The 15217-nt window shown below is 46.2% G+C and overlaps 1 protein-coding gene across 3 annotated transcripts in view; it reads left to right on the forward strand.

The window, feature by feature from the left end:
• Positions 1-15217, forward strand: part of LOC119174596 (uncharacterized) — a 172625-nt gene that overhangs the window by 117081 nt on the left and 40327 nt on the right. For all 3 annotated transcript variants that reach the window (XM_075895386.1, XM_075895387.1, XM_037425580.2), the window contains exon 4: positions 1903-1953. In XM_075895386.1, the coding sequence (XP_075751501.1) occupies positions 1903-1953 (51 nt within the window). The remainder of the gene's footprint in view (positions 1-1902; positions 1954-15217) is intronic.

Here is a 15217-nt window from a genome sequence, read left to right on the forward strand (position 1 = left end):
ACGATTGTCCAAAGCAGAGTCCTACACATTTTACTCTGACAAGTATGGAAAGAGAGTCAAATGACACCTTCTTCTTTTAGAGTGCGTACTTACCTAAATTCGTGTTTACACTTCCATTCCAATGAGGGAGCACTGAAATTATGGAGGGCAAGTGAGTGTGTCGTGTGCAATTTGTTTTTTTAGGGGGGGGGGGGGGGCGAGCTTTGCGGAAACGAGCAGTAAGTCACAAAACACTACTCTTAATAGACAGAACGGCAGCAACTGTCTATTAGGAAATCGTGCGATCCAATCTTCAATTTTTGCAATTTTGTAATTGGATTTCTTTCGCCTTGCTCCGTTTTCTTAGAAGTCAGGTTACCCGCAGTAATAGCGTGACCTATGCAGTAGTTAGGAACGTACATTTGGTTGCGTTGTCACAAAGTGATACGCCATAATTTAAAGCTCAGCCTAACGTAGTCTCCAGAGAACCTTTGAATAAGAACACAGGGGTAAACTTTATCATAGCCCAAGTTTTCTTCTTCCTCTTCTTTACCTTCCTGAAAAGGGGCCTTCGGAGCCTTTCATTACCGCGAGTGATGTTCCTTGCCTGTCTTCTTTCAAAAGGCAAACACAGAAAACTGTGACCAAGCCTATTTCGCCTGAGTGTTACGTATAAGCGCGTTCTGTCCAGCACTCATGCAGCCTAGAAACTTTCGCGCTGCGCCGTTCTCTCTACGGATGCGTGGTTCCTTCTATGCAGGCCATCATTATTCATGCCACTGCGTTCGTCGCGTTCTTTCAGCCACGCATGACGCTTACATGCATGACCACTCGCACTCGTAGTCTCTCTCTCTCTCTCTCTCTCTCTCTCTCTCTCTATATATATATATATATATATATATATATATATATATATATATATATATATATATATATATATATATATATATATATATATATATATATATATATTTATGGCACGTGGCCTTGCCGGTCAAGGCGGTGTGAAGTCATGCGAAGTACCGTAGCTCAATGACATCGACATTCTCATGTATACCTTTATTGGCCGCGACTCTCTCCGTCTGCCCTCGCCCGTTCAAATTACATGTGTTTACTCAGCCATGCATGCACTAAGTTACATTGTCCGTGTCACGCAGTCGCGTTTTCCTTGTGAATTCTATTCGAGGGGCGTCGATGTGTAATTTCAAGTAACAATAATTTCCTAGGTTATACGTGCCAAACAAACAAAACGAAAAAAAAAATGCACTACATGGTTACGAGGCATAACCCCCGTATTCTAGAAACGTCCCTTCACTCAACCCTTCACCTTCACTTGAGAGAGCCGACGGGAGCGCCATCTCTTGGAACGTCAAGTCACTGCATATCAAAGGATAAACTGCTGCGTTTTTTGAGTAGCGCAGCGTCGTTTTCAGCCGAGTATAGTGGCGCACTGCTCAACTCTGTCAAGTGAAGGGTGAAAGTCGAGTCGAGGAGCGTTTGTGAATACGGGGGTAAGTTTCTTTAAAGTGCACCAAAGTAGAACAATACACGGGATTTCTTCAATCCCCCCCTCCCCCAAATCGCAATATCAAAATGCAACCGCCGCCACGGAATCGAACCGGCGTCCTCGACCTCACCCTTGCACCCCAAGAGATACTGTCTATGGCTACAGGACTTGTGGCATTACGCTTAACACGCTCGAGATAATTTGCCCGCTAACGTGACTGTTCTCAGTCAAAACCTGCGCCCCTCGATGCACCTCGATGCGGGCACCACATCGCACGCGGGCACATATACTGGTGAGCCCCTCGGCTCCCCTTGTCCGTGTCGTAATTTCGCGCAGCTTTCAAGCGTGTTCGAAAATTTCGTTGCACTGCAGTAGCTGTTTCTCTCACAGTCGTTTTTTTTTTTTGTCTCTCGCAGACACCTCCCGAATCCGGCACCGATGCTCGTTACAGGACGTATGCGAAACAGGTAAGTTGTTCACAACATGCCTTTTCCGATCATTCCCGGATCACGACGAGCGAATTCGCCGCACTTGTGTTTCTCCGGGTTTTCCTTCTTTTCTTAATTTTTGTTGTTGTCTCCTTATACACGAAACCCGACGACTACTTCGTCCCCGTCCTCCTCCCCTCTCTCCAGCTGCTAAACCATCTTTCCTATTTTTATTTTTTTCGAGGACGTAAAAATTAACAGCTTTATATATGCGTCGCGTTCTTCGCTTCGTTCTTTTTTTGCTTTCTTCCCCCCCCCCCTCTCTAAAGAAGTGTGACGAACTGCGGCGCCATCCAACTCGACAGCAGGTTGCAAAATGGTTCTTGTTTTATTCTTCTTTTATTTTAAATTTATTAGCACACGAGGATCCCGGCAGCAGCTTGCTTGCGTGCTAGAGTGATCAGTGGCTTCGGTGCATGCTGGGATCGCTCGCCCACTGTGCTCCCTTCGGCTGTGGTACACGTAACAGGCGGCGCTCTTAATCCGTCGTTACTCGTGCTTATAGGAGTCTGCATAGACAGCCCGGACTGCCTCCACGCATGTCGCGCCAGCACTTCGGGGGAAAAAATATTAAAAAAGTTTTGTCCGTCCGGATTGCGAACCCTACTCTCTGGGGAAGGAAATTCTTATTTTCGCTTCCCTGATACTGATGTTCAGTTGATAAACTTCTTCTCTACTTCTTTAAAATCAAACTGTCTGGTTTTATTTTTTTTGAGCGGGAACAGGACGGGTCGCATGCTTAGACTATGTCGACCATATTTCACTTTTTTTTTAGAGAGAGAGAGAAAGAGAGAAAACAACTTTATTGTGATTCTTTCTTAATTCTCACTTTCGTCGCACATGTCGTTGTTGATGCTCGAGGCGGACGCTGAAGAGCGCGAAGGGCGTGCAATATTGTTACGAGAAGAAGCACGTAGCAATATATTTACACAATCGGACAGCTTTTAAAAAAATGTTGCTTTTTTCTTCTGCGAGCGATTCAGCCGTACGTTGGACTGAAAACTGCGCACAGAACGCAAGGCGGGGGTGGAAGTTGTGCACGAACAGCGTTTGAGTGAGAGAGTGAGTGAGTGAGTGAATAAGTGAGCTAGCGTGCGAGCATTGGTACAGCTATGCTTTCGGGATTGATTTCTCGTTTGTATTGCTCCATACAATGTCCCACATGATATGAACATTAACATGCACATCTGAGTAACATACGCGCGCATTTGACGTGTTGGGTCTGGGCGAAATTTCGGAATCCCAGTAGTCGTCCTGCTGCAATGTAATTTCCCACAATGGTGTGCAAATGGTTGCGCGGATATATGTATACATGCTATGTGTGCTGCTTGTGGGAATTAAATGAGTACTTATGAGGAAATCGTTGTTCGCGATGTTTTTCAACTATGGTTTGGAGTAGCTTGCTGCGTAGTTTTTCATGTGTGTGGAGTTATACAACAAGAACAAGACCCAAATACGAACCATGTAAGAACCAAATAAGAAGCGTTGCATGTGCATAACAACAAGCTAGCCGAAGAAAAAGAAAGATCCTTGTTTCCGCAGCCAGCCAGCACTTTCTGCTTTTCATTGTTTTTCAGCCGTTCATTGTATGTAGGGTTGCAAACCGAAATTGCTCTCCCTGCCTTTCCATTTCCATTTCTTTCTCGGCCTGAAAAGAACAAACACAGCTGTTTTGAGGCCGCTATAGAGGTCTGCTTCAATTTGTTTACCTTGTACAGACAGCGGTCCCAAGGGCGGCAAGAGCGGCGTTGCTCCACTGCATGGCCGTGGTCATGGCTATCGGTATATCTGAGAAAAACAACGGCTAATTTCTCGCCAGTTGCCTGAAGCCTTTGTCAGGGACAATGCTTAGTACCACTGTTAAGCACTTCGCACATTAAAGGTGGTGTCATGTTGATTGGTTTAATTTGGTTGGGTTTTCAGTTATTGACGATTATACTTATTTTATTTGATTACTTTCATTTCGACGGTGTCTGTTAAGCGAATATTTGGGGCCTCCTCCTTTTTTTGTTTGTTGCTGTCGACGCTCTACATGTACAATGCGCGTGTTATTGCCTGCTTTATATCTAATGTGAGGTTATGCTTGACATTTGCCCGTGCAAGGGGAGCGCTATGGCTTAAATCTGATTTGTTTTTTTGTGTTTCTTTCACTGATAAATCACTGTATTTCAAAGATTTACATTCGACTCAAGTCAATCTGGTTGGGGGCCACTATAGTTAATGATATCGTCATAATTACAGTGGATTTTTTGTTTTATGAGCAATACCAAGGAAAGGCGTGGAAAACAGATGGTAGGGCGCTAAGGTTATGCGCCCGCCAATGAGGATTTATAAAACAAGCACGGAATTAATCATCAAGTGAACAGCTCGTTGGGCTGTAAAGTTAAACAAACATCTATGACTACACGAATTAACCTGGATGTTTAGGGCTGCTTTGAGGCAGCGCTTCCAAAGAGCGATTCGTTTTACCAGCGTCGATCGAGACAAGTGTCGTCGTTGGCATGAGCCTATAGCTTCATATATAGGCAAAAAAGAGCGAAAACCTTTACCAATAGTCTCCAATGCACTCTGTCATGCTATCATATTTCCAATTTATGTCAGACAGAAATTTCCAATTTCATCCCCTCGCATAACACTCTGCCTACCTCGACTGCATTTGCCATTCCTTGGCACCTATTCGATCGCTTCGACTGACCAATGGTTATATGTTCGATGCATTACATGGCCTTCGCAGCATGCATGCTGTGTTGTTGATGCTCTTGATTTTTCTCAGTTACCAAGTAGCATAATTTTGTCGTCTTTCTATCCGGTGACGTACCAGCTGTCATCATTAACTCCAATAATATCGGGCTTCCTTGCCCCGCCGCGGTGGTCTAGTGGCTAAGGTACTCGGCTGCTGACCCGCAGGTCGCGGGTTCAAATCCCGGCTGCGGCGGCTGCATTTCCGATTGAGGCGGAAATGTTGTAGGCCCGTGTGCTCAGATTTCGGTGCACGTTAAAGAACCCCGGGTGGTCGAAATTTCCGGAGCCCTCCACTACGGCGTCTCTCATAATCATATGGTGGTTTTGGGACGTTAAACCCCACATATCAAATCATATCGGGCTTCCTTGCATATTTTCCAAGGATCTAGCTCATATGCAGATACAAGCACAGTGAAATGATGAAGACGTGGCGCTCGTCACGATTTGTAAAGGCTGTACGCGCTCTGGGTCCGTCTTCGTCTACCACGCTCCAAGCTTTACAACATGTTATAGGTTGTCGCTGGAAGGAAAGTTGGAAAGCTCTGCCAACAGGTATGCACAGCCGCTTGCCACGTGTGGTTTCGTGTCGGCCTCAAGGGCAAGCACACATCATCAATATCAATCTCCCAGTCACACGCTTCAGAACCAACTGGGTTGACTGTTGAAACAGCGGAAGTCGCTTTTTTTCCCCCGCTGTATGGGTCCTACCGAAAGGCTGTCTTTGTGGCGTTCTTTTCTTCTGCCAGCCCCGCGTACATCGGCGGGCAGTCATTGACGTTTCGTAAACGACGTCGTTTCAAGATGCCGCCGCGGTCGTGGCGAGGAGGTGATGTGCGAGCGAGGAGAAGGGTATCGTGCAAAACTACGACGGTGGTCCTACTTCCTCGGCATGTGTGTAGGTTTCCTGCACCACGACAGCCGCTCCAGCGGCCAAGCCTACACCTTCGGAAGGAAGGAAAGAAGGCACAGGAGAGGCAGGAAAGGGGACGGATCTTAACCAGTCTAGTAGAAGTACTGGTATGCTGCCGTACACTGGAGGAATAGATAGGGGGCATTTAAATAAAAATGTATTGTTAGATATAGAGAAAGAGGGAAAGGGGGAGCACACACGAACATACCATTTTTCACAGTCAATGTATATCACTGTTGGGCTATAACCGCCGGGGTACGAGGCTGCTGATAACCGAAATGTGCTGGGAACTCACCCAGAGCTGAATGCATGATCGACATATGCGTTTTTTTCCCTTTGTTGAACAGTAAAGCAGTTCCTTCTGTTTCCGTGCTATAAGCGGTCAGTTACTCGATGGACAATCTGTCATTGTTATCCGCTCGTTGTTGCATCTGGTCAGGCGGCGAGATATGCCAGTGCTCATGTGTGGCATCAATACGCACGTCTTTATTAATCCAAATAATAATAATAATAATAATAATAATAATAATAATAATAATAATAATAATAATAATAATAATAATAATAATGATGATGATGATGACGTCCCAAAACGAAGTTGTCATTACGAGAAGACGCCGCAGTGCCGGGATCCAGAAAATTTGACCGCCTGGTGTTCCTTAAAGTTCACTGAAATCGCACAGTATACGCGGACCTCTGTATACCATTCCGCCGCCCATCGAAATGCGACCGCCGCCGGGATCGACTCCACGGCCCTCGGACCTGCACGAGCATCACAGCTACACAGCTCCAGCGCGGCAGACTTGAGATTTCCGAATCGGAGAAGCAGACGAGGGAGATTTGACGCACCAACTGTTCCAGTCATGCCACTGTCCCACGCTATGAGACGAGAGTCATGCACGAGGCTTGGCGATAGTTATAGCGCGAGAACAGAACGACGACAAAGAGACAAAAAGGACAGGAAGGACACGAGTGCTAACTTCCAACACGGAGCCAGCTGTAAAGCGCGTATGGGTACAATTAGCGTATCGCATATAAATCGTGCAGCTATGCACAGTACATATACTAACGCCGTTTCGTTTGTTTCGTTATTTTCTTTTTTGTTTTCCTTTGAGATCCAAACGGCGACGGTTGTCCGTCCCTGCGGCTCTCTTCTGGACAGTGCCAGGTGGCTGTTATTTATGTGGTCCGCGCAGTGGGGGCATCCGCGCACCGTCGACCTTGAATGGGGATCATCGTTTCGGTCGGTGTACGCGGTACGTTGAACCCGCTGTGCGCGGTGGTTATTGTGACTTTACGTTGTCCAGCTTCTCCAGACACTCGACGTTTGTAATCTCCTTCTTTCTTTTTACTGCTCCTTCTCTTTTGGCACGTGCGCTAAGCGTAATCTGGGAGCGGTGTTTGATGGTTTTCACACGTGCGTCTAGGTGAGCCAGTTCACGCGCGCTTTTCCTCGCACTTTTCTTCGGTTTAGTGGGAAATATTTAGAAAAAAAAGACACATTTACAAGTATGACTATTATTTCATTATTGTATGGCTACGCGTGGGTCAGATTTTAAAGTACATTGGAATATAGATTCAAGCAAATCACAGCCAGGGCCAGAAGGTTCTTACGAAGAGTCTCGGGTAACCCCCTTTAATGTGTGTGTGTGTGTGTGTGTGTGTGTGTGTGTGTGTGTGTGTGTGTGTGTGTGTGTGTGTGTGTGTGTGTGTGTGTGCGTGCGTGCGTGCGTGCGTGCTTGCGCACAGCCAAATGCTCAATTGAACATTTCCGGGGAAAGAGGTTTCGGAAACCACTTACCACCTTGACTGAAGCCAGTGAGACACATCCACAATCATATACGCATTATAGCTGAGGATTGGGGATTTGTCTGAACACATTGTCAGTGTTCTCAGCAGAGCTGGAAAAGCCCTAGGCGTTTTACAAAGGAGTCGTAAACATGTAACCAAAGATATTAAACAGGCCGCATATTACGCCTATGTCAGACCAACACTGGAATACGCCTGTCATGTGTGGGATACGGTTCACAAAGTACACATTCATGCACTAGAGCGCATTTAGTCGATAGCAGCAAGATTTGCTCCGGGAAAATATGACTGAACTGAAAGCTCTCAATGTATGAAAAGAGAACTTAATTGGCAATACTTACAAGATCGAAGACGTAATCTAAGATTTAAACTGTATTATTCAGTCTATAACAAAAAAAACAGGCATTAATCCTTCAGAATATTTAAAACCAGCGCATTATCATTCCTCTCGTCATGACCACAAATTTAAAAGTACGACCATACAACCCCAGAACGGATCTATTTAGGCATTCTTTTTTTTTCCGCAAACCATTGTCGAGTGGAGTATGTAACCAGCTGATTTAGTTGGCCGCAAGACTGCGGATTCTTTCTATGAGGCACTGTGCCCCCCCCCCCCCCCTGCCGCAAAAAATGCCTAAGGTGGCGCTGCGGGTAATCTTCAAAATAAAAAAATAAATAAAAAATGGCTAATAAATTTATATAGACGTACGGATCAGCTTTGTAAGTACATTGGAAAATAGAAGTATATACGTATCAGCTCATACTTTTAAGCAAACACTTACGCGCATAAAGCATGTGATAGGTTGAAACGTCATGTTGTAACCGAACCAAAAGCAAATCAGCGTGGCTAGTAAGCGTTCTTAAGCAAGAAAAGAAAATTAAAAAAAAAATGCGACAAACGTGGCGGCCGTAACGTGTTTCCAGCTTCGAAACTTGCTTCCGGCGCCTGCAATTTGTAAGAACACAGCCTTCGAGATCCTCGTTTGTTACGCCGCAGGGGAGCCATCGCCGATTTGTATAGATTTGGGACAGCCGGGGCATTTATATAATAGACGACTTAACACGGGCACATTCTTGGCGCGTCAAAGTGCGATATGATTATAAGGCGTCCTTTACAGTGGAGGGCTCCGGATCAGTTTGGGCCACCTGCGGTTCTTTAGGGTATACAGCTACATCTAAGTACACGGGCACATTTAACCAGCACCAAAATGCGACCACCATGACATGAAGAAAAAAAAATGGACCCATCGGCTCTCCTTCGTTGACTGGCCTACCTGTTCAAACTGTCCAACAGTCCACCTTGGTGTTGTAGCAGTTACATACTCGGTTACATACTCGGCTAGTGACCCCAATGTCGTGGGTTCGATCCCCGTCACTGCGCTTGCACTGCAGCAAACGCTGCAGCCCCGTGTATATACCGTGTGGTGCCAGCGCATGTTATCGAACACCGGGTGGTCCGAATTTCCGGTGCCCTCCACCACGACACCCTTCACAATCAAATAGTGGTATTGAGTATCAGTATCATCATCATCATCAACATCGGCAGTAGCATTATTATTATTATTATTATTATTATTATTATTATTATTATTAAACAAAGATTGCAACATCGTTTCTGCATAGTTTGTGGCGCCTGTTATTCTCGCCTGCAGGGCATCGACATGTCACTCTCGATTGAGTATAACGCATGCACGTATGATAGTAGTATGCCGTTATCTGATAAACGATGCGCCACTGTTGATAACGGACGGTGTTCAAGAGATACACGCGCTATAAAGTCTCGGCGTTCGTGACATGCGCGTTGCGATAACCCTGATATTGTACAGCATGACGACCTTCTGGAGTGCTCAACGGTGCCCTCTTGCAAGGGCTAACTATCGATATTTGACGTATAATACAAGTGAGTGTCATCATCGTGGGCTTCTTATTTTTGTATATTGCGGCGTCAATTAGTAATTGAATAAAATGTCAAAAGATCAACCCATCCTTCAAATTGTCCATACTAGTATAAATGCCTAACCATGACGAGCTTGTTGGTCGAGAAATACGTTAAAGTGGTGTATGGAATATCAGCTATTAAATATTTCAAAGACGCAATCTCTGTTATACTTCCAACATCCTAAAGCGATACACGAAAATGGCGACCTCTTGCGGAAACGGTTTCGGTCGACTGTTCACTCTGTTTCGTGGAGACTCTCTCAGCAGTATATAGTAGCACTGCGCTTTTCGACGTTATCGATTGATGCCTCCATTATATCGAGATGTACACGGGTTGTGAAATACGAGCTCGTGTCCGCTGGACTGTCGTGGCCACAGACGGTTGCCCGTCGTGCACCCCGCCATATGTCGTTGTATGTGTATACTTACCCAACGCTTCCCCGCAGGTGCACCGCACAAACGCAATAGGGCAAGAGCACGCCACTGACTGCTTCAAAAAGCATCATGAGTGGTGATTCAGAAGTGCGGGCCCAGCCGCCCACCCCTAAAAAAAAAGCTTCACCCCTAAAAAAAGCGTAAGTGCCGTGTGCTCCCCCCCCCCCCCCCCCCAGTTACACCACTGAATTCCGGTACCCACAGCGGGTCCACTAAAGGTGAAGGGAACACACGGACGGTAATCACCAATTAAGGTCTGTAGACAAACGTAGGCAATATTTGATTGAGAAAGAACTTTTAATTTAACCATTGGAATCAACCCATTCACAAACACCAGGGTAGCAAATTTCAGCATCCCTGCTTAACGAACACCACTATAGATGGTGTACTATCTGTACACCGCTGGGGCGGTGATCTCATGTGATGGGTTTTTACCTTATGTGAGTTGGCGCGATGGGCGAAGTAACATTCACTTCTGAACGCAGGCTGGCCGGTCGACTGTCAGGCATGCTAAGCGTATCGAATACGCAAAAAGAACTTCGCCCTACACGACGCGTATACTTTTGACTTTCCCGCGTTTTCTGAATCGGCTATGTGTTGTTGCACCGTTGTTGGTGACACGAAGGGGATTAGGTAACTTTATTTATGTGCCCGGTCTCGCGTTTTCACGATGGTATCGAGGCAGCGAGACGCTCGTATAACTCGACTAACGCTTGAACATTCATGGCTCGGACGAGCGTGGGCCGGTATGCGCGCGTGCACTTTCACGTGTACTAAGTGGGACGGCCACAAACAACGATCCTCTGATTTCTAGGCATCGGCCGAGTGAATAGACGAGGTGCCTATACGCTGAGGGTCTCGCCTATATACGCGTTTTATGTGCGCCAATTCCATAAACTTTCGGGAACGTGACCTCAAAACAACTCTTGGAGGCGAAAGACTGCATAACTAGTTGGTTCGTTTTGTACCGCGCCCGAGTTTGAACTACGCAAAACACGTTTTCACCTCGATATTGTGAAACAAAGTTTGAGATGAGAACACCCTGTGCTGTGCTCGACATTTTTTTTTTAATAAACGCGCATTTGTTAGATTCTTATATCGTCGAGACACATGATTGTATGTCTTCGTTATATCAGGCAATCTGCTATATTGGGGCTCGTTATAGCAACATTTGATACCGAGTTTTTTTATATGCATATATTTATTACACGCTCTATCAACGAAAAACATGCAAACATTACTTCTTTATCTGATAATGTGTTATACCGATGTTCGTTATGTCGAGGTTAAAGGCTAATATTTGTTATACGAACCTTCATTTGTCACATACTCTCACTGACACATGAAATACATTAGTTTTTTTTATGCTAGCCGATAATATTTTTTATCTGCGTTGATTATATCGAGGTATACCGGCGAAAGAAAACACAAACAAGACATTATTGCTCGCGTCCTTCAGTCACTTGGCTTCGTAGTCGAAGGAACATCGCACGTACACCCCTGAAAAATTCCCACGTGCAATAAGATTGTGCTTCATAGGATCATCCCACGTGCAATAGGCAGTTATAGTATACCGGGCTTACCGGGATATCGGGCGTACCGTGATAGCATAATCGAAGTGCGCGTGCGCAGATACGTACGTCACCCGTACCGCTTACCGTACGCGCGCTATTTTTCAGATTACACGTTACCGTGTTAGCGCAGGTGTACGTAGTGTACGTGAACCACGGTGGCGCTCTCGGACGCCCGCTTCGAAGTGATTTTGGCGTAGTTGTTGAAAGATTCAGTTTGTTCACTGCAAACGACTGCAAACGACCTTCAGTTAGCTTCGACGACCGAGTATTACGGATAAGTTGGCGCACCTTTTATAGCTTCCCATTTCGAACGTGTCTAGGCCTAACTACAAGATCGATGTAAACAAATCGGCAACATAAATGTTTTCGCGTTAGGTGAGTGGTTCATATTTATTTACTTTTATTATTACTAAAATAAACTTGTAACAATGCTTCGCATGGTGACGCAAGCAGATATTCTCGTTTTCTTTTCCTTTCCACTGTCCTTACTTCTCATCCATCCGATACGTGGCGCCACCGTCCCAGCTGGGGCACGTAAACCACGTAAACGCTATCCCGCTTAACGAACCACAAGACACTGTCCACAACGAGCGTTTGCAGCACGGTAACACCATTCTCTTAACCTCCGCTATCATGCTAACGGTAAACTATAACTGTCTAATATTTTATACACGTACAGTACCACTTGCTAGCGGCAGGCAAAGCATGCATGCCTGCCACTGTGCCCACCCACCTAGAACTTCTGGGCTAAGAATAGGCGGTGAAGTGCGTGTGTGCTTTGGGGTTGTTGATGGGTTGCCCTCGCGTCTTCGATGACAAAGCTTCCCAAAAAAAGCCCCCCCCCCCCCAAAAAAAAAAAAGAAAAAAAAAGCGGTGCTCTTGAGGAGTGGAGAATGGGGGCAGTCGTCGGCGACATTCTGGGTGAGCACCGTAGATCGACGGTGGTTTGCCTTCGAGGTAAACGCCGGTTGTGAACAATAGTCGATAAGCGTGACAAGAAACAACAACAAAAACAACAACAACCGAATACATCCTGCTTCCATGCCGAAACTACGAGAGTTTACCTCGCCACGTTCGCACTCTGTCACACGGGCAACCATCTTCTAAATTATATTTATATATGTTGTTGTTTTTTTCCTCCACCCCCGCCGCCACTTGCCGGCGCCTTGCCTCGCACTGCCTCCAAGCAGCGGTGTTGTGCTTCCGTCTGTTTGCGTGCCGCTGTTCTCTTCGCGTAAACCTGAGGTGGCGCGAGCATCCAAGGGTGTCTGTCTTTCAGTGGGGGTAGCTCTGCGGGGGTGTAAAAGGAGGGTAACAGCTCTACGTTAGTGACACAGTGGGGGGGGGAGGAGGGGGCTAAAAGGGCGAAGCTTTTAAAGGCAAATTACGCCCCTCTTCTCCTGTCGTCTACTCGCTTCCCCCCTCTTGGTCTTCTGCAGTAGTCGGTTGTTGTAGACGGGACGTGGATGCAGTAGACGACAGACAGACAAGACGCGTGCCGCCGACTGTCGCCGACGTGGCGGCGGGTGCGGTGACGCCTGTCCCGGTCTACTGACGCCATGAGGGCCTTGGGGAGCCTCTTCGGGTTGCAGCCACCCCCGTATACACCCAACGCAGCCCTAAGCAGTTTGTTTGTGTGCTTTGGAGTGGGAGGCAAGTGGTCGGGGTGGAGCAGCCGCAGCTCATTGCCTCTCTCCGCCTTTTTCAACATCGTGAACGTGGCGTGCAAGGTGGACACTGTGATGAATTGAGCATGCTGAGGCACACGCTGGGGAATACTGAACGGCCAGGATAGGAAGTGTGGTATAGTTTGGGCTAGTTGGTACGACATGATAGTTATAGCGCGAGGACAGAACGACGACGTCCTTCTTGTCTCGTTGTTGTCGTTCTGTTCTCGCGCTATAACTATCTTCAGGCCAGGATTGATTCAGATTACTGCAGGCTTACTTAACTACACTGTGCTTTGCAATGATGTCGTAATTTCGACACGTAACAGAGCGCAGTTTAACGTTTTTTAACGTCGCTCACTTTTTCATTGACTGTATTTCAATAGAGAATGCTGTACCTATCCCCGCCATGTTCTATATATTGGAACGCATACAAAATATCGTGCTGCCAAGCTAGAGGGCGCGGGTTCGATTGCCGGCGAGAAAGACGAAACGCAACAAATGGCCGTATGCTTAGTTTTAGGTAAAAGCCACAAAAGAGCGCTAGGTGGGTCCGGATTTGTTCGGGCTCCTCCACTACGGTGTAGCTGATAATCATATTGCGCGTTTCGAACGAAAAGCCTTGAATTGTGCTTGCTTCTAGCGCGTGTCCACGCTTGGCTCTTTTTGATGTCGTGTGTAGTAAGGGTGCGAAAGCGGAATATATTTAGAGGAAGCACTGACAGCTTGACCGAGTTGGTATATATCAATCGCTCGGTCGTAATAACGTTAATAGTAAGTAAAACACCAGAGGACCGGGATGAACCTTTTCTGTTGCGTCTATCCTTCTGAGCGGACCACTTCAGTAGAGATGGCCAAAGTGGACCACTGCGCGCGAAGTCAAAAGATGGCCGTGTGTGGTCACTTCTGAAGAACCTTTAGCCAGAGAAAACTACTTTCAGTTCACGAAGACCGAAAAGCACTTTGATTATCTTTTTTTTTCTGACGTCACGGTGCTGCATACGAATGGCGACGTTAACCAGGAATAACAATAAATGTTGCGTTTTTACGTCCCAAAACCACGATACGATTTTTTTAAGGACGCCGTAGTGGAGCGCGCCGGAAATTTTGACCACCTGAGGTTTTCTAATGTGCACCCTAAATCTATAGGTACGCGCGCCTCGTTTCGTCTCCATGGAAACGCGTTCGCCACGGTCGGAAATCGATCCCACGACCTTTGGGTCAGCAGTCGTGCCGACCACCGGGGCGGGGTCAATATTTAGGAAATTGACAGGAAGGATTGTGGTAGCTAACGTGGTTGCTTGGGCGAGTTGGTACGACATGATTCACATAAAAAACAGCGCCAATAACGAGGGACAAGAGAAAGAAGGAGACAGACAGTGCCGCTGTCTGTCTCCTTCTTTCTCTTGTCCCTCGTTATTGGCGCTGTTTTTTATGTGAATTGTGGTAGGTTGGTCGAAGGTGTCGAATCATCCGGAGGGTATTGCATCGAAACCACACATGGTCTGTTGAGGCCAGGTAATGCAGGTACGCGCAAATCGCACTCTGAGGTCTTTCACGAATAAGTATATACCGAGTTCTCATACGTTCAAATATTACAAGCGACATCGCGAATATGTGGCACCACAACTGGTTTGCCTTGGGTTTAGAGTAGATACTATCAGCTGAACTTCTAATCATTTATTAAAGTCCCTTAGAAGCCTATGGAAAACAAACCACAGCAGTTCTCAAAATATTCGAAGAGGAAGTGGCAGCTGTTGTCTATAGAAATGAAAACTCTCCCCTCTTCTTAACCACTATTCTTTAGCGAGCAAGACGGTGCGCGTACAAGCGACGAATTCTTCTCATTCGATAGTTTTGTCCCTTTCTTTCTGATCCACGATCTCCCACATAACAAACATGAAACAATGCGTAAGGCACAGTTTGTCCAGAATTCGCGTGATATGATGAAATTATTAAGTGGCAAGATTCGTTTCGTTTTGTATTCGTCTCCTTGTCAAATAATTACTTTTTTAATTTGTTTATAGCGATTGAAAAGCACGCCCATTTCAGGTTCTCTTATATTTAAATCATGGTCACGATCTGATAATTGACGTCCACTGCATGACGAAAGTTCTCGCTTGACTACGTTCCCTGCTGGACGACTTGAAAAAAAAATTAAAATAAAA

The sequence above is a fragment of the Rhipicephalus microplus genome, chromosome 5, assembly GCF_043290135.1.
Source record: "Rhipicephalus microplus isolate Deutch F79 chromosome 5, USDA_Rmic, whole genome shotgun sequence".
In the NCBI taxonomy this organism is placed as follows: Eukaryota; Metazoa; Arthropoda; class Arachnida; order Ixodida; family Ixodidae; genus Rhipicephalus; species Rhipicephalus microplus.